The sequence below is a fragment of the Hyla sarda genome, unplaced genomic scaffold (genome assembly GCF_029499605.1).
Source record: "Hyla sarda isolate aHylSar1 unplaced genomic scaffold, aHylSar1.hap1 scaffold_1381, whole genome shotgun sequence".
Taxonomy (NCBI): Eukaryota; Metazoa; Chordata; class Amphibia; order Anura; family Hylidae; genus Hyla; species Hyla sarda.
In genome coordinates this window covers 56,873-81,302 of record NW_026608010.1, presented here as the reverse complement: position 1 = coordinate 81,302, position 24,430 = coordinate 56,873, and the positions used below count along the sequence as shown (strand labels likewise).

Below are 24,430 nucleotides of genomic sequence, written 5' to 3'. Positions count from 1 at the left end.
GCACAGCGTGTTGCTCTGGAAGTGCACTACAGCAAATTCAAGGATTTTTCAGTAACAGCACTTGAACAAATCCCAAAGGATTCCGCAGACCAATTCAATAACCTGTGTAAGAGGGAATCATTTTGGATCTTCAAGATGAATACACTCCAGCCCTTTGGTCTTAATGAATGCTCAGAGAAGGTCTGAAACTTACCACTCTATTCGGAAACTAATCACTCCTGTCGCTATTTTTCCTCTCCTCCCCAGGATGGTATCTTCCGGGCACACCCTAGTTTAAACCCTGTTAACACTAGTACTAACAGTGTCACCCAGTCACTAATACGAACAATTCGCACCCTATCAAACACATGCCATTGAGACACTTCAGTCCAAATACCACCACAAAAATATGCGGGACTCTAAAGCTATCCCATTGTAACTAACATGTACTGTCTTGTACTAACGGCATAGCGCTATGATGTGATCGAAATTATCTAAGTATTCATCCCTCTGCTTTTAAGATACCCATCCTCGTACATGGCGCACTGTCGTCTTGTAATTTAGATACTGTGGGGCCACTTAGATACATTGTCGGGCCCTGTTTTCGTATTGACGCACTGATCCAAAACAGTGGCTCTAGTAACAATATAGCCTACTCAATGTCAAATCCCCCCAGTGGAGTATAAGAACCCTTACTACCATTTTCATATATAACTCACCATATTGGGACATTTCTTTCCCTCCATGCCTCATTGTCAGAGTTCTCTTGTCAATTCCCCTTCTTCCAACAGTCGGCAAACTATGCATATTAACCCTATACACAGCATCACGCCTGCACACGACGATCCGAAACATTAGATGCAATATGCGCAGGCGCACTGTCCATACGAACTTTCAGAGTCCCATCCCTGTGGTGAGTGCGCACGCGCAGCACTGATTTACACAGATGGCTCCTCAGACCTAGGAGATAAGTCCATTTGTTTTGGCAAGTAACGTATATTATGTTCATTATAAATCACTTTAGAAACCAGATAAAGACCTATTACCCCCATAGAAAAAACCACCTACACAGATGCCACTGGATGTCAGAGCCGACAACAGATGAACCGGAGCCGCATCATTCCACATACATAGAGGCTCGTTCAATTTATTTGATCTGATTTTAGTTTTTAAAAATATACAGTCTAACTCGTTTACTTTATTTTAAACAAGGTCTATACCTATTCGATATAAAAAAATATGTTTTATGATCACATGTAATTTGTTTACAACCAGTGTTTACACGCTCAGAGTGCGCCGGCCACATCACTGGAGAGCGCTGTTCACACTGGGCGGTCCGGTTCACTCGCGGGCTTTTCAGCTTTTAAAAACCACTTGTAGATGAATGTTGTTAGAAGCCTATGTTTTATTGAGAAAGAGGTTGTGTCCTCGAAACGCGTCTAAAATCTGGCAATAAAGAGGAATTAACATCCACACTGGATTGCTGAACATTATTACGGCACGCGCCAACAGATCCCGGCTTTTTTTCCTGTTTCTACTCAGTATATTGATTTAGTCAGTACACCCCCATCCTACTCAGTATATTGATTTAGTCAGTACACCCCCATCCCCCTCAGTATATAGATGTAGTCAGTACACCCCCATCCCCCTCAGTATATAGATGTAGTCAGTACACCCCCATCCCCCTCAGTATATAGATGTAGTCAGTACACCCCCATCCCCCTCAGTATATAGATGTAGTCAGTACACCCCCATCCCCCTCAGTATATAGATGTAGTCAGTACACCCCCATCCCCCTCAGTATATAGATGTAGTCAGTACACCCCCATCCTCCTCAGTATATAGATGTAGTCAGTACACCCCATCCTCCTCAGTATATAGATGTAGTCAGTACACCCCATCCTCCTCAGTATATAGATGTAGTCAGTACACCCCCATCCTCCTCAGTATATAGATGTAGTCAGTACACCCCCATCCTCCTCAGTATATAGATGTAGTCAGTACACCCCCATCCTCCTCAGTATATAGATGTAGTCAGTACACCCCCATCCCCCTCAGTATATAGATGTAGTCAGTACACCCCCATCCCCCTCAGTATATAGATGTAGTCAGTACACCCCCATCCTCCTCAGTATACTTATAGATGTAGTCAGTACACCCCATCCTCCTCCGTATATAGATGTAGTCAGTACACCCCCATCCCCCTCAGTATATAGATGTAGTCAGTACACCCCCATCCCCCTCAGTATATAGATGTAGTCAGTACACCCCCATCCCCCTCAGTATATAGATGTAGTCAGTACACCCCCATCCCCCTCAGTATATATATGTAGTCAGTACACCCCCATCCTCCTCAGTATATAGATGTAGTCAGTACACCCCCATCCCCCTCAGTATATATATGTAGTCAGTACACCCCCATCCCCCTCAGTATATAGATGTAGTCAGTACACCCCCATCCTCCTCAGTATATAGATGTAGTCAGTACACCCCCATCCCTCTCAGGATACTTACGGATGTAGTCAGGACACTTGCTGCAGCCTTGTCAAAGTGAAGAGAGCGAACACTTCTCATGCCGTCTGTGATCAGAGTTAGGACGTAGCTGGAAAGTCAAAGGAGACACCATTACATCACGCTGCAATCAGTAACACCCCCCAAAACAGGACATACCCTGGGGAAATGCATGCATGAAATGGAGTGAGGCTTGTAGTGACATACACAGCTCTGCTGCACAAATATACAGGAGTCTCCATAGGAAACCGTGCATAACCGGTGAGCGGCCGGCGACAGCCGACATTTACAGCATGACGTCCCCCCCCCCCAATACCTGCACTCACATCTCACCGCCCTTCAGTGAAATCACCATCTTGTCATAGGAAATGAACGTTGCCTGAGAACAATCCAAAGAGATCCGGACGCCGTCCTGAGGCTCTGTGCGCAAAAAACGTTAAAAACACCAATAAACTAAAGGACGACAGCAGTGCGATCAGGATGACATCACAGACCTCTATATACAGTGTGATCAGGATGCCATCACAGACCTCTATATACAGTGCGATCAGGATGACATCACAGACCTCTATATACAGTGCGATCAGGATGACATCACAGACCTCTATATACAGTGCGATCAGGATGCCATCACAGACCTCTATATACAGTGTGATCAGGATGACATCACAGACCTCTATATACAGTGTGATCAGGATGACATCACAGACCTCTATATACAGTGCGATCAGGATGACATCACAGACCTCTATATACAGTGCGATCAGGATGCCATCACAGACCTCTATATACAGTGCGATCAGGATGACATCACAGACCTCTATATACAGTGCGATCAGGATGCCATCACAGACCTCTATATACAGTGTGATCAGGATGCCATCACAGACCTATATATACAGTGCGATCAGGATGACATCACTGACCTCTATATACAGTGTGATCAGGATGACATCACAGACCTATATAGTGTGATCAGGATGACATCACAGACCTCTATATACAGTGTGATCAGGATGACATCACAGACCTATATATACAGTGTGATCAGGATGACATCACAGACCTATATATACAGTGTGATCAGGATGCCATCACAGACCTCTATATACAGTGCGATCAGGATGCCATCACAGACCTCTATATACAGTGCGATCAGGATGCCATCACAGACCTCTATATACAGTGCGATCAGGATGCCATCACAGACCTCTATATACAGTGCGATCAGGATGCCATCACAGACCTCTATATACAGTGCGATCAGGATGCCATCACAGACCTCTATTTACAGTGCGATCAGGATGCCATCACAGACCTCTATATACAGTGCGATCAGGATGCCATCACAGACCTCTATATACAGTGCGATCAGGATGACATCACAGACCTCTATATACAGTGCGATCAGGATGCCATCACAGACCTCTATATACAGTGTGATCAGGATGAAATCACAGACCTATATATACAGTGTGATCAGGATGACATCACAGACCTATATATACAGTGTGATCAGGATGACATCACAGACCTATATAGTGTGATCAGGATGACATCACAGACCTATATATACAGTGTGATCAGGATGAAATCACAGACCTATACAGTGTGATCAGGATGACATCACAGACCTATATATACAGTGTGATCAGGATGACATCACAGACCTATATAGTGTGATCAGGATGACATCACAGACCTATATAGTGTGATCAGGATGACATCACAGACCTATATAGTGTGATCAGGATGACATCACAGACCTATATAGTGTGATCAGGAGGACATCACTGACCTATATATACAGTGTGATCAGGATGACATCACAGACCTATATATACAGTGTGATCAGGATGACATCACAGACCTATATATACAGTGTGATCAGGATGACATCACAGACCTATATATACAGTGTGATCAGGATGACATCACAGACCTATATACACAGTGCGATCAGGATGACATCACAGACCTATATAGTGTGATCAGGATGACATCACAGACCTCTATATACAGTGCGATCAGGATGACATCACAGACCTATATAGTGTGATCAGGATGACATCACAGACCTCTATATACAGTGCGATCAGGATGACATCACAGACCTATATATACAGTGTGATCGGAGGACATCACTGACCTATATATACAGTGTGATCAGGATGACATCACAGACCTATATAGTGTGATCAGGATGACATCACAGACCTATATATACAGTGTGATCAGGATGACATCACAGACCTATATAGTGTGATCAGGATGACATCACAGACCTATATATACAGTGCGATCAGGATGCCATCACAGACCTCTATATACAGTGCGATCAGGATGACATCACAGACCTATATATACAGTGTGATCAGGATGACATCACAGACCTATATATACAGTGTGATCAGGATGACATCACAGACCTATATATATATACAGTGTGATCAGGATGACATCACAGACCTATATATATACAGTGTGATCAGGATGACATCACAGACCTATATATATACAGTGTGATCAGGATGACATCACAGACCTATATAGTGTGATCAGGATGACATCACAGACCTCTATATACAGTGTGATCAGGATGACATCACAGACCTATATAGTGTGATCAGGATGACATCACAGACCTATATAGTGCGATCAGGATGACATCACAGACCTATATAGTGTGATCAGGATGACATCACAGACCTATATATACAGTGTGATCAGGATGACATCACAGACCTATATATATATATATATATATATAGTGTGATCAGGATGACATCACAGACCTATACAGTGTGATCAGGATGACATCACAGACCTATATAGTGTGATCAGGATGACATCACAGACCTATATAGTGTGATCAGGATGACATCACAGACCTATATAGTGTGATCAGGATGACATCACAGACCTATATATACAGTGTGATCAGGATGACATCACAGACCTATATATACAGTGCGATCAGGATGCCATCACTGACCTATATATACAGTGTGATCAGGATGACATCACAGACCTATATATACAGTGCGATCAGGATGACATCACAGACCTATATAGTGTGATCAGGATGACATCACAGACCTATATATACAGTGTGATCAGGAGGACATCACTGACCTATATATACAGTGTGATCAGGATGACATCACAGACCTATATATACAGTGTGATCAGGATGACATCACAGACCTATATAGTGTGATCAGGATGACATCACAGACCTATATATACAGTGTGATCAGGAGGACATCACTGACCTCTATATACAGTGTGATCAGGATGCCATCACAGACCTATATATACAGTGCGATCAGGATGACATCACTGACCTATATATACAGTGCGATCAGGATGACATCACTGACCTCTATATACAGTGTGATCAGGATGACATCACAGACCTATATAGTGTGATCAGGATGACATCACAGACCTATATATACAGTGTGATCAGGATGACATCACAGACCTATATAGTGTGATCAGGATGACATCACAGACCTATATAGTGTGATCAGGATGACATCACAGACCTATATATACAGTGTGATCAGGAGGACATCACTGACCTATATATACAGTGTGATCAGGAGGACATCACTGACCTATATATATATAGTGTGATCAGGATGACATCACAGACCTATATATACAGTGTGATCAGGATGACATCACACTGTCCTTACTTACTTAGAGGGAAGGAGGTCGTCCCATTTGTCAGACTATTAAGGGAAACTCCATACGGAGGAACGCTCTGGTTGAGATAAAGCAGTGAGTTCACGGCAAAGATGACAACGCCTCCTGCAGAAGAGAGAGAGAGGTGCACTGATGAGACGGGAGAGGAGGAGAGAGAGAGGTGTACTGATGAGACGGGAGAGGGAGGAGAGAGAGAGGTGTACTGATGAGACGGGAGAGGGAGGAGAGAGAGAGGTGTACTGATGAGACGGGAGAGGAGGAGAGAGAGAGGTGTACTGATGAGACGGGAGAGGAGGAGAGAGAGAGGTGTACTGATGAGACGGGAGAGGGAGGAGAGAGAGAGGTGTACTGATGAGACGGGAGAGGAGGAGAGAGAGAGGTGCACTGATGAGACGGGAGAGGGAGGAGAGAGAGGTGTACTGATGAGACGGGAGAGGGAGGAGAGAGAGGTGTACTGATGAGACGGGAGAGGAGGAGAGAGAGAGGTGTACTGATGAGACGGGAGAGGAGGAGAGAGAGAGGTGTACTGATGAGACGGGAGAGGAGGAGAGAGAGAGGTGTACTGATGAGACGGGAGAGGAGGAGAGAGAGAGGTGTACTGATGAGACAGGAGAGGAGGAGAGAGAGAGGTGTACTGATGAGACGGGAGAGGAGGAGAGAGAGAGGTGTACTGATGAGACGGGAGAGGGAGGAGAGAGAGAGGTGTACTGATGAGACGGGAGAGGAGGAGAGAGAGAGGTGTACTGATGAGACGGGAGAGGAGGAGAGAGAGAGGTGTACTGATGAGACAGGAGAGGAGGAGAGAGAGGTGTACTGATGAGACGGGAGAGGAGGAGAGAGAGAGGTGTACTGATGAGACGGGAGAGGAGGAGAGAGAGAGGTGTACTGATGAGACGGGAGAGGAGGAGAGAGAGAGGTGTACTGATGAGACGGGAGAGGAGGAGAGAGAGAGGTGTACTGATGAGACGGGAGAGGAGGAGAGAGAGAGGTGTACGGATGAGACGGGAGAGGAGGAGAGAGAGAGGTGTACGGATGAGACGGGAGAGGAGGAGAGAGAGAGGTGTACGGATGAGACGGGAGAGGAGGAGAGAGAGAGGTGTACTGATGAGACAGGAGAGGAGGAGAGAGAGAGGTGCACTGATGAGACGGGAGAGGGAGGAGAGAGAGGTGTACTGATGAGACGGGAGAGGGAGGAGAGAGAGAGGTGTACTGATGAGACGGGAGAGGAGGAGAGAGAGAGGTGTACTGATGAGACGGGAGAGGAGGAGAGAGAGGTGCACTGATGAGACAGGAGAGGGAGAGGAGGAGAGAGGTGCACTGATGAGACGGGAGAGGAGGAGAGAGAGGTGCACTGATGAGACAGGAGAGGGAGAGGAGGAGAGAGGTGCACTGATGAGACAGGTGAGGGAGAGGAGGAGAGAGAGGTGTACTGATGAGAAGGGAGAGGGAGGGGAGGAGAGAGAGGTGCACTGATGAGACGGGAGAGGAGGAGAGAGAGGTGCACTGATGAGACAGGAGAGGAGGAGAGAGGTGCACTGATGAGACAGGTGAGGGAGAGGAGGAGAGAGAGGTGCACTGATGAGACAGGAGAGGGAGAGGAGGAGAGAGGTGCACTGATGAGACAGGAGAGGGAGGGGAGGAGAGAGGTGTACTGATGAGACAGGTGAGGGAGAGGAGGAGAGAGGTGCACTGATGAGACAGGAGAGGGAGGGGAGGAGAGAGGTGCACTGATGAGACGGGAGAGGAGGAGAGAGGTGCACTGATGAGACGGGAGAGGAGGAGAGAGAGGTGCACTGATGAGACAGGAGAGGGAGAGGAGGAGAGAGGTGCACTGATGAGACAGGAGAGGGAGGGGAGGAGAGAGGTGTACTGATGAGACAGGTGAGGGAGAGGAGGAGAGAGAGGTGCACTGATGAGACAGGAGAGGTGTACTGATGAGACAGGTGAGGGAGAGGAGGAGAGAGAGGTGCACTGATGAGACAGGAGAGGGAGAGGAGGAGAGAGGTGCACTGATGAGACAGGAGAGGGAGAGGAGGAGAGAGGTGCACTGATGAGACAGGAGAGGGAGGGGAGGAGAGAGGTGTACTGATGAGACAGGTGAGGGAGAGGAGGAGAGAGGTGCACTGATGAGACAGGAGAGGGAGGGGAGGAGAGAGGTGCACTGATGAGACGGGAGAGGAGGAGAGAGGTGCACTGATGAGACGGGAGAGGAGGAGAGAGAGGTGCACTGATGAGACAGGAGAGGGAGAGGAGGAGAGAGGTGCACTGATGAGACAGGAGAGGGAGGGGAGGAGAGAGGTGTACTGATGAGACAGGTGAGGGAGAGGAGGAGAGAGAGGTGCACTGATGAGACAGGAGAGGTGTACTGATGAGACAGGTGAGGGAGAGGAGGAGAGAGAGGTGCACTGATGAGACAGGTGAGGGAGAGGAGGAGAGAGAGGTGCACTGATGAGACAGGAGAGGGAGGGGAGGAGAGAAGGAACAAACCTGTGACCCTACTAACTCCAACCATAACTGGCCGGACCATACACGCTGGCCCCTTCCCTACCCTGCAGGGAGTTTTAGGTCACGGCCATAACTCTACCGATCCAGCTGAGCCAACCCAGGAGGCCGAGTGGCAGGCGGCAGGGCAGTGGTATTTTACCTTCATTGGGCGAAGGCTTACTCACCAATAGGCTTGGGCACCGCCAGGGCCTGGGTGCAGTCATAGGGCAGGCTGGACAGTGACCAGATGACCGGATGAACCTTCTGCAAGATGTTCAGTGAGATGGCGACAATACTGCAGGTGTCCTGACGTACCGCCACCCGACTACAGAGACACATGATCAGATCAGTACAGGGAGAGCTCCGCCCCCTTCACATATTACCCACCCCATATATCACCGACACCTCCCGCCCCATATCTATATCACCTCCCCATATAATATATATATCACCGCCACCCGACTACAGAGACACATGATCAGATCAGTACAGGGAGAGCTCCGCCCCTTCACATATTACCCACCCCATATATCACCGACACCTCCCGCCCCATATCTATATCACCTCCCCATATAATATATATATCACCGCCACCCGACTACAGAGACACATGATCAGATCAGTACAGGGAGAGCTCCGCCCCTTCACATATTACCCACCCCATATATCACCGACACCTCCCAATATATCACCTCCCGCCCCATATCTATATCACCTCCCCATATAATATATATATCACCGCCACCCGACTACAGAGACACATGATCAGATCAGTACAGGGAGAGCTCCGCCCCTTCACATATTACCCACCCCATATATCACCGACACCTCCCGCCCCATATCTATATCACCTCCCCATATAATATATATATCACCGCCACCCGACTACAGAGACACATGATCAGATCAGTACAGGGAGAGCTCCGCCCCTTCACATATTACCCACCCCATATATCACCGACACCTCCCAATATATCACCTCCCGCCCCATATCTATATCACCTCCCCATATAATATATATATCACCGCCACCCGACTACAGAGACACATGATCAGATCAGTACAGGGAGAGCTCCGCCCCTTCACATATTACCCACCCCATATATCACCGACACCTCCCGCCCCATATCTATATCACCTCCCCATATAATATATATATCACCGCCACCCGACTACAGAGACACATGATCAGATCAGTACAGGGAGAGCTCCGCCCCTTCACATATTACCCACCCCATATATCACCGACACCTCCCAATATATCACCTCCCGCCCCATATCTATAACACCTCCCCTCCCCTATATATATATCACCGCCACCCAACTACAGAGACGCATGATCAGATCAGTATAGGGAGAGCTCCGCCCCTTCACATATTACCCACCCCATATATCACCGACACCTCCCAATATATCACCTCCCGCCCCATATCTATATCACCTCCCCATATAATATATATATCACCGCCACCCGACTACAGAGACACATGATCAGATCAGTATAGGGAGAGCTCCGCCCCTTCACATATTACCCACCCCATATATCACCGACACCTCCCAATATATCACCTCCCGCCCCATATCTATATCACCTCCCCATATAATATATATATCACCGCCACCCGACTACAGAGACACATGATCAGATCAGTATAGGGAGAGCTCCGCCCCTTCACATATTACCCACCCCATATATCACCGACACCTCCCAATATATCACCTCCCGCCCCATATCTATATCACCTCCCCATATAATATATATATCACCGCCACCCGACTACAGAGACACATGATCAGATCAGTATAGGGAGAGCTCCGCCCCTTCACATATTACCCACCCCATATATCACCTCCCCCCCCCCCCATATATACATCTATCACATACCCGGGCCAGGTCTGGTTGGGCTCGTACAGGATGAGCAGGGTGGGCTCGTAGTAGCCGTGCAGGAATTGCATGTCTATAATGTTCAGCAGCTTCTCATCCAGTTCACGGACATCAATGATGTAACTGGGGAGGAAGCTGGACTTCTGCCTACGAGGAGCACACCGGAGTCATATGGGGGCCCCCCAATACCATGAGGGGCCCCACAATACATCACACAGTATAAGGAGGGGCCTCCACTACACACAATATAAGGAGGGGCCCCCACTACACACAGGGGATCATACAGTATCAGGAGGGGCCCCCACTACACACAGGGATCATACTGTATAAGGAGGGGCCCCCCACTACACACAGGGGATCATACTGTATAAGGAGGGGCCCCCCACTACACACAGGGGATCATACAGTATAAGGAGGGGCCCCCACTACACACAGGGGATCATACAGTATAAGGAGGGGCCCCCACTACACACAGGGATCATACAGTATAAGGAGGGGCCCCCACTACACACAGGGGTCATACAGTATAAGGAGGGGCCCCCACTACACACAGGGATCATACAGTATAAGGAGGGGCCCCCACTACACACAGGGGATCATACAGTATAAGGAGGGGCCCCCACTACACACAGGGGATCATACACTGTAAAGAGGGGCCCCCACTACACACAGGGGATCATACAGTATAAGGAGGGGCCCCCACTACACACAGGGGATCATACAGTATAAGGAGGGGCCCCCCCACTACACACAGGGGATCATACAGTATAAGGAGGGGCCCCCACTACACACAGGGGATCATACAGTATAAGGAGGGGCCCCCACTACACACAGGGATCATACAGTATAAGGAGGGGCCCCCACTACACACAGGGATCATACAGTATAAGGAGGGGCCCCCACTACACACAGGGATCATACTGTAAGTAGGGCCCCCACCACCTACCCCTCGGCCATTTGCCCATCATGCTCCTCTGCCAGGGTGTCTCTCCGGAAGGGTAACACAACCAGCCTGGTGCCGTATATCAGCATCACCGCGCAGCGCCCGCTGGGGTCCACACGCACCTTGGGGATGTGAACGTTATACACAAAACCGTCCTGTAAGAGGGAAAAGAATCGTAGTCACATGATACAGCAATGAGCCGCAAATTATATCAGAACCGTGTACAGGACCCTCTGACCCCCCCTAGTCCGTGTACAGGACCCTCTGACCCCCCCTAGTCTGTGTACAGGACCCTCTGACCCCCCCTAGTCTGTGTACAGGACCCTCTGACCCCCCCTAGTCCGTGTACAGGACCCTCTGACCCCCCCTAGTCCGTGTACAGGACCCTCTGACCCTCTAGTCTGTGTACAGGACCCTCTGACTCCCCCTAGTCTGTGTACAGGACCCTCTGACCCCCCCTAGTCTGTGTACAGGACCCTCTGACCCCCCCTAGTCTGTGTACAGGACCCTCTGACCCCCCCTAGTCTGTGTACAGGACCCTCTGACCCTCTAGTCTGTGTACAGGACCCTCTGACTCCCCCTAGTCTGTGTACAGGACCCTCTGACCCCCCCTAGTCTGTGTACAGGACCCTCTGACCCCCCCTAGTCTGTGTACAGGACCCTCTGACCCCCCCTAGTCCGTGTACAGGACCCTCTGACCCCCCCTAGTCCGTGTACAGGACCCTCTGACCCCCCCTAGTCCGTGTACAGGACCCTCTGACCCCCCCTAGTCCGTGTACAGGACCCTCTGACCCCCCCTAGTCCGTGTACAGGACCCTCTGACCCCCCCTAGTCCGTGTACAGGACCCTCTGACCCCCCCTAGTCCGTGTGCAGGACCCTCTGACCCCCCCCTAGTCGGTGTACAGGACCCTCTGACCCCCCCCTAGTCCGTGTACAGGACCCTCTGACCCCCCCCTAGTCCGTGTACAGGACCCTCTGACCCCCCCTAGTCCGTGTACAGGACCCTCTGACCCCCCCCTAGTCCGTGTACAGGACCCTCTGACCCCCCCTAGTCCGTGTACAGGACCCTCTGAGCCCCCTAGTCCGTGTACAGGACCCTCTGACCCCCCCCTAGTCTGTGTACAGGACCCTCTGACCCCCCCCCCAGTCTGTGTACAGGACCCTCTGACCCCCCCCCCCTAGTCTGTGTACAGGACCCTCTGACCCCCCCTAGTCTGTGTACAGGACCCTCTGACCCCCCCTAGTCCGTGTACAGGACCCTCTGACCCCCCCCCCCCCTAGTCTGTGTACAGGACCCTCTGACCCCCCCTAGTCTGTGTACAGGACCCTCTGACCCCCCCTAGTCCGTGTACAGGACCCTCTGACCCCCCTAGTCCGTGTACAGGACCCTCTGACCCCCTAGTCCGTGTACAGGACCCTCTGACCCCCTAGTCCGTGTACAGGACCCTCTGACCCCCTAGTCCGTGTACAGGACCCTCTGACCCCCTAGTCCGTGTACAGGACCCTCTGACCCCCCTAGTCCGTGTACAGGACCCTCTGACCCCCCCCTAGTCTGTGTACAGGACCCTCTGACCCTCTAGTCCGTGTACAGGACCCTCTGACCCCCCCTAGTCTGTGTACAGGACCCTCTGACCCTCTAGTCCGTGTACAGGACCCTCTGACCCCCTAGTCCGTGTACAGGACCCTCTGACCCCCTAGTCTTTGTACAGAACCCTCTGATCCCCCGGTGTGATCCCCATTACATGTACAGTGCCCTCTGATCCCCGGTGTGATCCCATTACATGTACAGTGCCCTCTGATCCCCGGTGTGATCCCATTACATGTACAGTGCCCTCTGATCCCCCGGTGTGATCCCCATTACATGTACAGTGCCCTCTGATCCCCCGGTGTGATCCCCATTACATGTACAGTGCCCTCTGATCTCCGGTGTGATCCCCATTACATGTACAGTGCCCTCTGATCCCCGGTGTGATCCCCATTACATGTACAGTGCCCTCTGATCCCCGGTGTGATCCCCATTACATGTACAGTGCCCTCTGATCCCCGGTGTGATCCCCATTACATGTACAGTGCCCTCTGATCCCCGGTGTGATCCCCATTACATGTACAGTGCCCTCTGATCCCCCGGTGTGATCCCCATTACATGTACAGTGCCCTCTGATCCCCCGGTGTGATCCCCATTACATGTACAGTGCCCTCTGATCCCCGGTGTGATCCCCATTACATGTACAGTGTCCTCTGATCCCCGATGTGATCCCCATTACATGTACAGTGCCCTCTGATCCCCGGTGTGATCCCCATTACATGTACAGTGCCCTCTGATCCCCGGTGTGATCCCCATTACATGTACAGTGCCCTCTGATCCCCCGGTGTGATCCCCATTACATGTACAGTGCCCTCTGATCCCCGGTGTGATCCCCATTACATGTACAGTGCCCTCTGATCCCCGGTGTGATCCCCATTACATGTACAGTGCCCTCTGATCCCCGGTGTGATCCCCATTACATGTACAGTGCCCTCTGATCCCCGGTGTGATCCCCATTACATGTACAGTGCCCTCTGATCCCCCGGTGTGATCCCCATTACATGTACAGTGCCCTCTGATCCCCCGGTGTGATCCCCATTACATGTACAGTGCCCTCTGATCCCCCGGTGTGATCCCATTACATGTACAGTGTCCTCTGATCCCCGGTGTGATCCCCATTACATGTACAGTGTCCTCTGATCCCCGATGTGATCCCCATTACATGTACAGTGCCCTCTGATCCCCCGGTGTGATCCCCATTACATGTACAGTGTCCTCTGATCCCCGATGTGATCCCCATTACATGTACAGTGCCCTCTGATCCCCGGTGTGATCCCCATTACATGTACAGTGCCCTCTGATCCCCGGTGTGATCCCATTACATGTACAGTGCCCTCTGATCCCCGGTGTGATCCCCATTACATGTACAGTGCCCTCTGATCCCCCGGTGTGATCCCCATTACATGTACAGTGCCCTCTGATCCCCGGTGTGATCCCCATTACATGTACAGTGCCCTCTGATCCCCGGTGTGATCCCCATTACATGTACAGTGCCCTCTGATCCCCGGTGTGATCCCCATTACATGTACAGTGCCCTCTGATCCCCGGTGTGATCCCCATTACATGTACAGTGCCCTCTGATCCCCCGGTGTGATCCCCATTACATGTACAGTGCCCTCTGATCCCCCGGTGTGATCCCCATTACATGTACAGTGCCCTCTGATCCCCCGGTGTGATCCCATTACATGTACAGTGTCCTCTGATCCCCGGTGTGATCCCCATTACATGTACAGTGTCCTCTGATCCCCGATGTGATCCCCATTACATGTACAGTGCCCTCTGATCCCCCGGTGTGATCCCCATTACATGTACAGTGTCCTCTGATCCCCCGGTGTGATCCCCATTACATGTACAGTGCCCTCTGATCCCCCGGTGTGATCCCCATTACATGTACAGTGCCCTCTGATCTCCCGGTTTCTATCTTTATCATTACCCGCAGCTCCGGCTCCTCAAAGTAATGAAGGGACAATGTCTTCAGGTCATGGGTGTCCGGATCGTACTCCACCACAGAGAGCTGGGGAGAGAACAGAGGTGAGGAGGAGAGTGACAGAGGGCCGGGTGGAGCGCCAGGGGACTGGGGTGAGGAGGAAGAGGAGAGCGACAGGGGCGAGGAGGAAGAGGAGAGCGACAGGGGACTGGGGCGAGGAGGAAGAGGAGAGCGACAGGGGTGAGGAGGAAGAGGAGAGCGACAGGGGTGAGGAGGAAGAGGAGAGCGACAGGGGACTGGGGTGAGGAGGAAGAGGAGAGCGACAGGGGACTGGGGTGAGGAGGAAGAGGAGAGCGACAGGGGACTGGGGTGAGGAGGAAGAGGAGAGCGACAGGGGACTGGGGTGAGGAGGAGGAGGAGAGCGACAGGGGACTGGGGTGAGGAGGAAGAGGAGAGCGACAGGGGACTGGGGTGAGGAGGAGGAGGAGAGCGACAGGGGACTGGGATGAGGAGGAGGAGGAGGAGAGCGACAGGGGACTGGGGTGAGGAGGAGGAGGAGAGCGACAGGGGACTGGGGTGAGGAGGAGGAGGAGAGCGACAGGGGACTGGGGTGAGGAGGAGGAGGAGAGCGACAGGGGACTGGGGTGAGGAGGAGGAGGAGAGCGACAGGGGACTGGGGTGAGGAGGAGGAGGAGAGCGACAGGGGACTGGGGTGAGGAGGAGGAGGAGAGCGACAGGGGACTGGGGTGAGGAGGAGGAGGAGAGCGACAGGGGACTGGGGTGAGGAGGAGGAGGAGAGCGACAGGGGACTGGGGTGAGGAGGAGGAGGAGAGCGACAGGGGACTGGGGTGAGGAGGAGGAGGAGAGCGACAGGGGACTGGGGTGAGGAGGAGGAGGAGAGCGACAGGGGACTGGGGTGAGGAGGAGGAGGAGAGCGACAGGGGACTGGGGTGAGGAGGAGGAGGAGAGCGACAGGGGACTGGGGTGAGGAGGAGGAGGAGAGCGACAGGGGACTGGGGTGAGGAGGAGGAGGAGAGCGACAGGGGACTGGGGTGAGGAGGAGGAGGAGAGCGACAGGGGACTGGGGTGAGGAGGAGGAGGAGAGCGACAGGGGACTGGGGTGAGGAGGAGGAGGAGAGCGACAGGGGACTGGGGTGAGGAGGAGGAGGAGGAGAGCGACAGGGGACTGGGGTGAGGAGGAGGAGGAGAGCGACAGGGGACTTGGGTGAGGAGGAAGAGGAGAGCGACAGGGGACTGGGAGGAGGAAGAGGAGAGCCCCAGGGGACTGGGAGGAGGAAGAGGAGAGCCCCAGGGGACTGGGAGGAGGAAGAGGAGAGCCCCAGGGGGCCGAGGAGAAGAGGGGGGGCTCCTCAGATGGACTAATGCCCATCTCCAGCACAATTTCACCTTGGCATCATTGAAGCTGAGTAACAAGGCGTCTCTCTTGGCTCCCGCAAGCTGAACGCTCGCCATAGACATGACGTTACCGAAAAAAGAGAAGGACGCCATGAGCTCCAGCTTCTCCTTGTGGCCCTTTCCATCTGTGGAGAGAAGTGGACATGTGGTGAGGAGGGGCCTCTGGGGCAGAACCTGCGCTGTAGGTGAAACTGTTTTACTGTGGGACCTGTGACCGTGGGGGGGGACCTGTGACCGTGGGGGGGGGGGGGGACCTGTGACCGTGGTACCTGTGACCGTGTGGGGGGGGGGGGGGGACCTGTGACCGTGGGGGGGGGGACGGGGACCTGTGACCGTGGGGGGGGACGGGGACCTGGGGGGGGGGGACGGGGGGACCTGTGACCGTGGCACCTGTGACTGTTTGCAGGCATCCTCCATTGGATGCATTTTTTTGCTGGGGATCGTCCATAGCAATGGATGACAAGTGCAGGATCTCCGCCGCAGTGAAGGTGCTCAGCTGCACTTGGGGTTGAGAGTTTCCCCGCTATAACTACGATCATGTATATATTAGCCGTTTTCTTTGCTTAGGCTTATACTAATGCCCCTTTTATCTTATTTGGTAGCATTAATATCTCACCTGTGAGGCCAGCTATATGTGAACCAACCAGGGAGGGGCTTGTATCCTGTCCCCCTCCCATTATATGTGCTCAGTTCACACTGGAGATAACTGGGGACCTAAGGCTGCTGTCATTTGGTTCCTGGTTTTATGTATCTGGCCAGGTAGGTTAGTGATAGGTCCCTTGGCGTTGGTGTGCAGGCTCAGGTAGGTTAGTGTTAGGTCCCTTGGTGTTGGTGTGCAGGCTCAGGTAGGTTAGTGATAGGTCCCTTGGTGTTGGTGTGCAGGCTCAGGTAGGTTAGTGATAGGTCCCTTGGTGTTGGTGTGCAGGCTCAGGTAGGTTAGTGATAGGTCCCTTGGTGTTGGTGTGCGGGCTCAGGTAGGTTAGTGATAGGTCCCTTGGCGTTGGTGTGCAGGCTCAGGTAGGTTAGTGTTAGGTCCCTTGGTTTTGGTGTGTGGGCTCAGGTAGGTTAGTGATAGGTCCCTTGGCGTTGGTGTGCGAGCTCAAGTAGGTTAGTGTTAGGTCCCTTGGTGTTGGTGTGCGGGCTCAGGTAGGTTAGTGATAGGTCCCTTGGTGTTGGTGTATGGGCTCAGGTAGGTTAGTGTTGGGTCCCTTTGCGTTGGTGTGCGGGCTCAGGTAGGTTAGTGTTAGGTCCCTTGGCGTTGGTGTGCGGGCTCAGGTAGGTTAGTGTTAGGTCCCTTGGTGTTGGTGTGCGGGCTCAGGTAGGTTAGTGATAGGTCCCTTGGTGTTGGTGTGCGGGCTCAGGTAGGTTAGTGATAGGTCCCTTGGTGTTGGTGTGCGGGCTCAGGTAGGTTAGTGTTAGGTCCCTTGGTGTTGGTGTGCGGGCTCAGGTAGGTTAGTGTTAGGTCCCTTGGTGTTGGTGTGCGGGCTCAGGTGGGTGAGTGTTCGGTCCCTTGGTGTAGGTGTGCGGGCTCAGGTAGGTTAGTGTTAGGTCCCTTGGCGTTGGTGTGCGGGCTCAGGTAGGTTAGTGTTAGGTCCCTTGGTGTTGGTGTGCAGGCTCAGGTAGGTTAGTGTTAGGTCCCTTGGTGTTGGTGTGCGGGCTCAGGTAGGTTAGTGTTAGGTCCCTTGGCGTTGGTGTGCGGGCTCAGGTAGGTTAGTGTTAGGTCCCTTGGTGTTGGTGTGCAGGCTCAGGTAGGTTAGTGTTAGGTCCCTTGGTGTTGGTGTGCGGGCTCAGGTAGGTTAGTGATAGGTCCCTTGGTGTTGGTGTGCGGGCTCAGGTAGGTTAGTGTTAGGTCCCTTGGCGTTGGTGTGCGGGCTCAGGTAGGTTAGTGTTAGGTCCCTTGGTGTTGGTGTGCGGGCTCAGGTAGGTTAGTGTTAGGTCCCTTGGTGTTGGTGTGCGGGCTCAGGTAGGTTAGTGATAGGTCCCTTGGTGTTGGTGTGCGGGCTCAGGTAGGTTAGTGTTAGGTCCCTTGGCGTTGGTGTGCGGGCTCAGGTAGGTTAGTGTTAGGTCCCTTGGCGTTGGTGTGCGGGCTCAGTTAGGTTAGTGTTAGGTCCCTTGGTGTTGGTGTGCGGGCTCAGGTAGGTTAGTGTTAGGTCCCTTGGCGTTGGTGTGCGGGCTCAGGTGGGTTAGTGTTAGGTCCCTTGGTGTTGGTGTGCGGGCTCAGGTAGGTTAGTGTTAGGTCCCTTGGTGTTGGTGTGCGGGCTCAGGTAGGTTAGTGATAGGTCCCTTGGTGTTGGTGTGCGGGCTCAGGTGTGACCTTCATATACGGATATACTGGATATTGTCTCTATTTTACATCAGTGTTGAGGGTTAATTGTATATATCTACCAGAGGAGTGAACCATATTGTGATCCATAGGTGCGCGTCCTCCAATGTATGAGCACCTCACATCACCTCAATGTAATTGTGAAATGGTTCTTACCTGATCCTTTCTCCCCTTTGCTGGAGCTCTGCAAGAGAAAGGCACAAGTCAGGGCGGAGCCTTATACCAGGGACCATCATGTGACTAAGAGCCTTCAGAGGTCACATGACCTTCTCCCCACTGACGACTTACACAAGATGGGGGGGGAAGGGAGGTGGAGATGGACTCCTCTTCATCATACACATGGCGGTGGCACTAACCTCGGCGTCATGGTTCAGACGATACACGTACAGCTGAGTCGTGCCGGACACCACAAGGTTCTTCTCCGCATTAGAGAAGAAGTTACAGTGCATGGAAAACTCCAGTCCGGTGGGGGGATGGGCCTGGCGGTATACAGCGTACATCCTGCAGGGAAACAGTACAATCAGAGAGGGGAGGGGCCTGGCGGTATACAGCATACATCCTGTAGGGAAACAGTACAATCAGAGAGGGGAGGGGCCTGGCGGTATACAGCGTACATCCTGCAGGGAAAAACAGCACAATCAGAGAGGGGAGGGGCCTGGCGGTATACAGCGTACATCCTGCAGGGAAACACAGCACAGAGAGGGGAGGGGCCTGGCGGTATACAGCGTACATCCTGCAGGGAAACACAGCACAGAGAGGGGAGGGGCCTGGCGGTATACAGCATACATCCTGCAGAGAAACACAGCACAGAGAGGGGAGGGGCCTGGCGGTATACAGTGTACATCCTGCAGGGAAACACAGCACAGAGAGGGAAGGGGCCTGGCGGTATACAGCATACATCCTGCAGAGAAACACAGCACAGAGAGGGGAGGGGCCTGGCGGTATACAGCATACATCCTGTAGGGAAACAGTACAATCAGAGAGGGGAGGGGCCTGGCGGTATACAGCGTACATCCTGTAGGGAAACACAGCACAGAGAGGGGAGGGGCCTGGCGGTATACAGCATACATCCTGCAGGGAAACACAGCACAGAGAGGGGAGGGGCCTGGCGGTATACAGCATACATCCTGCAGGGAAACACAGCACAGAGAGGAGGGGCCTGACGGTATACAGCATAAATCCTGTAGGGAAACACAGCACAGAGAGGGGAGGGGCCTGGCAGTATACAGCGTACATCCTGCAGGGAAACAGTACAATCAGAGAGGGGAGGGGCCTGGCGGTATACAGCATACATCCTGTAGGGAAACACAGCACAGAGAGGGGAGGGGCCTGGCGGTATACAGCATACATCCTGTAGGGAAACACAGCACAGAGAGGAGGGGCCTGGCGGTATACAGCATACATCCTGCAGGGAAACACAGCACAGAGAGGGGAGGGGCCTGGCAGTATACAGCGTACATCCTGCAGGGAAACAGTACAATCAGAGAGGGGAGGGGCCTGGCGGTATACAGCATACATCCTGCAGGGAAACACAGCACAGAGAGGGGAGGGGCCTGGCGGTATACAGCGTACATCCTGCAGGGAAACAGTACAATCAGAGAGGGGAGGGGCCTGGCGGTATACAGCATACATCCTGCAGGGAAAACAGCACAATCAGAGAGGGGAGGGGCCTGGCGGTATACAGCATACATCCTGTAGGGAAACACAGCACAGAGAGGGAAGGGGCCTGGCGGTATACAGCATACATCCTGCAGGGAAACACAGCACAGAGAGGAGGGGCCTGGCGGTATACAGCGTACATCCTGCAGGGAAACAGTACAATCAGAGAGGGGAGGGGCCTGGCGGTATACAGCATACATCCTGCAGGGAAACACAGCACAGAGAGGGGAGGGGCCTGGCGGTATACAGCGTACATCCTGCAGGAAAACACAGCACAGAGAGGGGAGGGGCCTGGCGGTATACAGCATACATCCTGCAGGGAAACACAGCACAGAGAGGGGAGGGGCCTGGCGGTATACAGCATACATCCTGTAGGGAAACACAGCACAATCAGAGAGGGGAGGGGCCTGGCGGTATACAGCATACATCCTGCAGGGAAACAGCACAGAGAGGGGAGGGGCCTGGCGGTATACAGCGTACATCCTGCAGGGAAACACAGCACAGAGAGGGGAGGGGCCTGGCGGTATACAGCATACATCCTGTAGGGAAACACAGCACAGAGAGGGGAGGGGCCTGGCGGTATACAGCATACATCCTGCAGGGAAACACAGCACAGAGAGGGGAGGGGCCTGGGGGTATACAGCATACATCCTGCAGGGAAACAGCACAGAGAGGGGAGGGGCCTGGCGGTATACAGCGTACATCCTGCAGGGAAACACAGCACAGAGAGGGGAGGGGCCTGGCGGTATACAGCATACATCCTGTAGGGAAACAGTACAATCAGAGAGGGGAGGAGCCTGGGGGTATACAGCGTACATCATGCAGGGAAACAGTACAATCAGAGAGGGGAGGAGCCTGGGGGTATACAGCATACATCCTGCAGGGAAACAGTACAATCAGAGAGGGGAGGGGCCTGGCGGTATACAGCATATATCCTGCAGGGAAACACAGCACAGAGAGGGGAGGGGCCTGGCGGTATACAGCATACATCCTGTAGGGAAACACAGCACAGAGAGGGGAGGGGCCTGGCGGTATACAGCATACATCCTGTAGGGAAACACAGCACAGAGAGGGGAGGGGCCTGGCGGTATACAGCATACATCCTGTAGGGAAACAAAGCACAATCAGAGAGGGGAGGGGCCTGGCGGTATACAGCGTACATCCTGTAGGGAAACACAGCACAATCAGAGAGGGGAGGGGCCTGGCGGTATACAGCATACATCCTGCAGGGAAACACAGCACAGAGAGGGGAGGGGCCTGGCGGTATACAGCGTACATCCTGCAGGGAAACACAGCACAGAGAGGGGAGGGGCCTGGCGGTATACAGCATACATCCTGCAGGGAAAACACAGCACAGAGAGGGGAGGGGCCTGGCGGTATACAGCGTACATCCTGCAGGGAAACAGTACAATCAGAGAGGGGAGGGGCCTGGCGGTATACAGCATACATCCTGCAGGAAAACACAGCACAGAGAGGGGAGGGGCCTGGCGGTATACAGCGTACATCCTGCAGGGAAACACAGCACAGAGAGGGGAGGGGCCTGGCGGTATACAGCATACATCCTGTAGGGAAACACAGCACAATCAGAGAGGGGAGGGGCCTGGCGGTATACAGCGTACATCCTGCAGGGAAACAGTACAATCAGAGAGGGGAGGGGCCTGGCGGTATACAGCATACATCCTGCAGGGAAAACAGCACAATCAGAGAGGGGAGGGGCCTGGCGGTATACAGCATACATCCTGCAGGGAAACACAGCACAGAGAGGGGAGGGGCCTGGCGGTATACAGCGTACATCCTGCAGGAAAACACAGCACAGAGAGGGGAGGGGCCTGGCGGTATACAGCGTACATCCTGCAGGGAAACATAGCACAATCAGAGAGGGGAGGGGCCTGGCGGTATACAGCATACATCCTGCAGGAAAACACAGCACAGAGAGGGGAGGGGCCTGGCGGTATACAGCGTACATCCTGCAGGGAAACACAGCACAGAGGGGAGGGGCCTGGCGGTATACAGCATACATCCTGTAGGGAAACACAGCACAGAGAGGGGAGGGGCCTGGCGGTATACAGCGTACATACTGCAGGGAAACACAGCATAGAGAGGGGAGGGGCTGGCGGTATACAGCATACATCCTGCAGGGAAACAGAACAATCAGAGAGGGGAGGGGCCTGGCGGTATACAGCATACATCCTGTAGGGAAACACAGCACAGAGAGGGGAGGGGCCTGGCGGTATACAGCGTACATCCTGCAGGGAAACAGAACAATCAGAGAGGGGAGGGGCCTGGCGGTATACAGTGTACATCCTGTAGGGAAACACAGCACAGAGAGGGGAGGGGCCTGGCGGTATACAGCATACATCCTGCAGGGAAACACAGCACAGAGAGGGGAGGGGCCTGGCGGTATACAGCATACATCCTGCAGGGAAACACAGCACAGAGAGGGGAGGGGCCTGGCGGTATACAGCATACATCCTGCAGGGAAACACAGCACAGAGAGGGGAGGGACCTGGTGGTATACAGCATACATCCTGCAGGGAAACACAGCACAGAGAGGGGAGGGGCCTGGTGGTATACAGCATACATCCTGCAGGGAAACACAGCACAGAGAGGTGAGGGGCCTGGCGGTATACAGCATACATCCTGCAGGGAAACACAGTACAATCAGAGAGGGGAGGGGCCTGGCGGTATACAGCGTACATCCTGCAGTGAAACAGTACAATCAGAGAGGGGAGGGGCCTGGCGGTATACAGCGTACATCCTGCAGGGAAAAACAGCACAGAGAGGGGAGGGGCCTGGCGGTATACAGCATACATCCTGCAGGGAAACACAGCACAGAGAGGGGAGGGGCCTGGCGGTATACAGCGTACATTCTGCAGGGAAACACAGCACAGAGAGGGGAGGGGCCTGGCGGTATACAGCGTACATCCTGCAGGGAAACACAGCACAGAGAGGGGAGGGGCCTGGCGGTATACAGCATACATCCTGCAGGAAAACACAGCACAGAGAGGGGAGGGGCCTGGCGGTATACAGCGTACATCCTGCAGGGAAACAGTACAATCAGAGAGGGGAGGGGCCTGGCGGTATACAGCATACATCCTGCAGGGAAACAGCACAGAGAGGGGAGGGGCCTGGCGGTATACAGCGTACATCCTGCAGGGAAACACAGCACAATCAGAGAGGGGAGGGGCCTGGCGGTATACAGCGTACATCCTGCAGGGAAACACAGCACAATCAGAGAGGGGAGGGGCCTGGCGGTATACAGCATACATCCTGCAGGGAAAACAGCACAATCAGAGGGGAGGGGCCTGGCGGTATACAGCATACATCCTGTAGGGAAACAGCACAGAGAGGGAAGGGGCCTGGCGGTATACAGCATACATCCTGCAGGGAAACAGCACAGAGAGGGGAGGGGCCTGGCGGTATACAGCATACATCCTGCAGGGAAAACAGCACAATCAGAGAGGGGAGGGGCCTGGCGGTATACAGCGTACATCCTGCAGGAAAACACAGCACAGAGAGGGGAGGGGCCTGGCGGTATACAGCATACATCCTGCAGGGAAACACAGCACAGAGAGGGGAGGGGCCTGGCGGTATACAGCATACATCCTGCAGGAAAACACAGCACAGAGAGGGGAGGGGCCTGGCGGTATACAGCGTACATCCTGCAGGAAAACACAGCACAATCAGAGAGGGGAGGGGCCTGGCGGTATACAGCATACATCCTGTAGGGAAACACAGCACAGAGAGGGAAGGGGCCTGGCGGTATACAGCGTACATCCTGCAGGAAAACACAGCACAATCAGAGAGGGGAGGGGCCTGGTGGTATACAGCATACATCCTGTAGGGAAACACAGCACAGAGAGGGGAGGGGCCTGGCGGTATACAGCGTACATCCTGTAGGGAAACAGCACAATCAGAGAGGGGAGGGGCCTGGCGGTATACAGCATACATCCTGTAGGGAAACACAGCACAGAGAGGGGAGGGGCCTGGCGGTATACAGCAT

At 53.3% G+C, this 24,430-nt stretch overlaps 1 protein-coding gene across 1 annotated transcript in view; it reads right to left on the bottom strand.

The window, feature by feature from the left end:
* CPSF1 (cleavage and polyadenylation specific factor 1) overlaps window positions 1-24,430 on the bottom strand; it is a 70,200-nt gene that overhangs the window by 4,716 nt on the left and 41,054 nt on the right. The window contains exons 2-11 of the mRNA XM_056552109.1: window positions 19,125-19,269; window positions 18,925-18,952; window positions 16,437-16,570; window positions 15,036-15,116; window positions 11,520-11,671; window positions 10,574-10,720; window positions 8,874-9,013; window positions 6,199-6,309; window positions 2,817-2,910; window positions 2,494-2,581 (exon numbers count right to left, since the gene is read on the bottom strand). Coding sequence (XP_056408084.1) covers window positions 2,494-2,581; window positions 2,817-2,910; window positions 6,199-6,309; window positions 8,874-9,013; window positions 10,574-10,720; window positions 11,520-11,671; window positions 15,036-15,116; window positions 16,437-16,570; window positions 18,925-18,952; window positions 19,125-19,268 — 1,119 coding nt within the window. The 5' untranslated portion in view covers window position 19,269. The remainder of the gene's footprint in view (window positions 1-2,493; window positions 2,582-2,816; window positions 2,911-6,198; window positions 6,310-8,873; window positions 9,014-10,573; window positions 10,721-11,519; window positions 11,672-15,035; window positions 15,117-16,436; window positions 16,571-18,924; window positions 18,953-19,124; window positions 19,270-24,430) is intronic.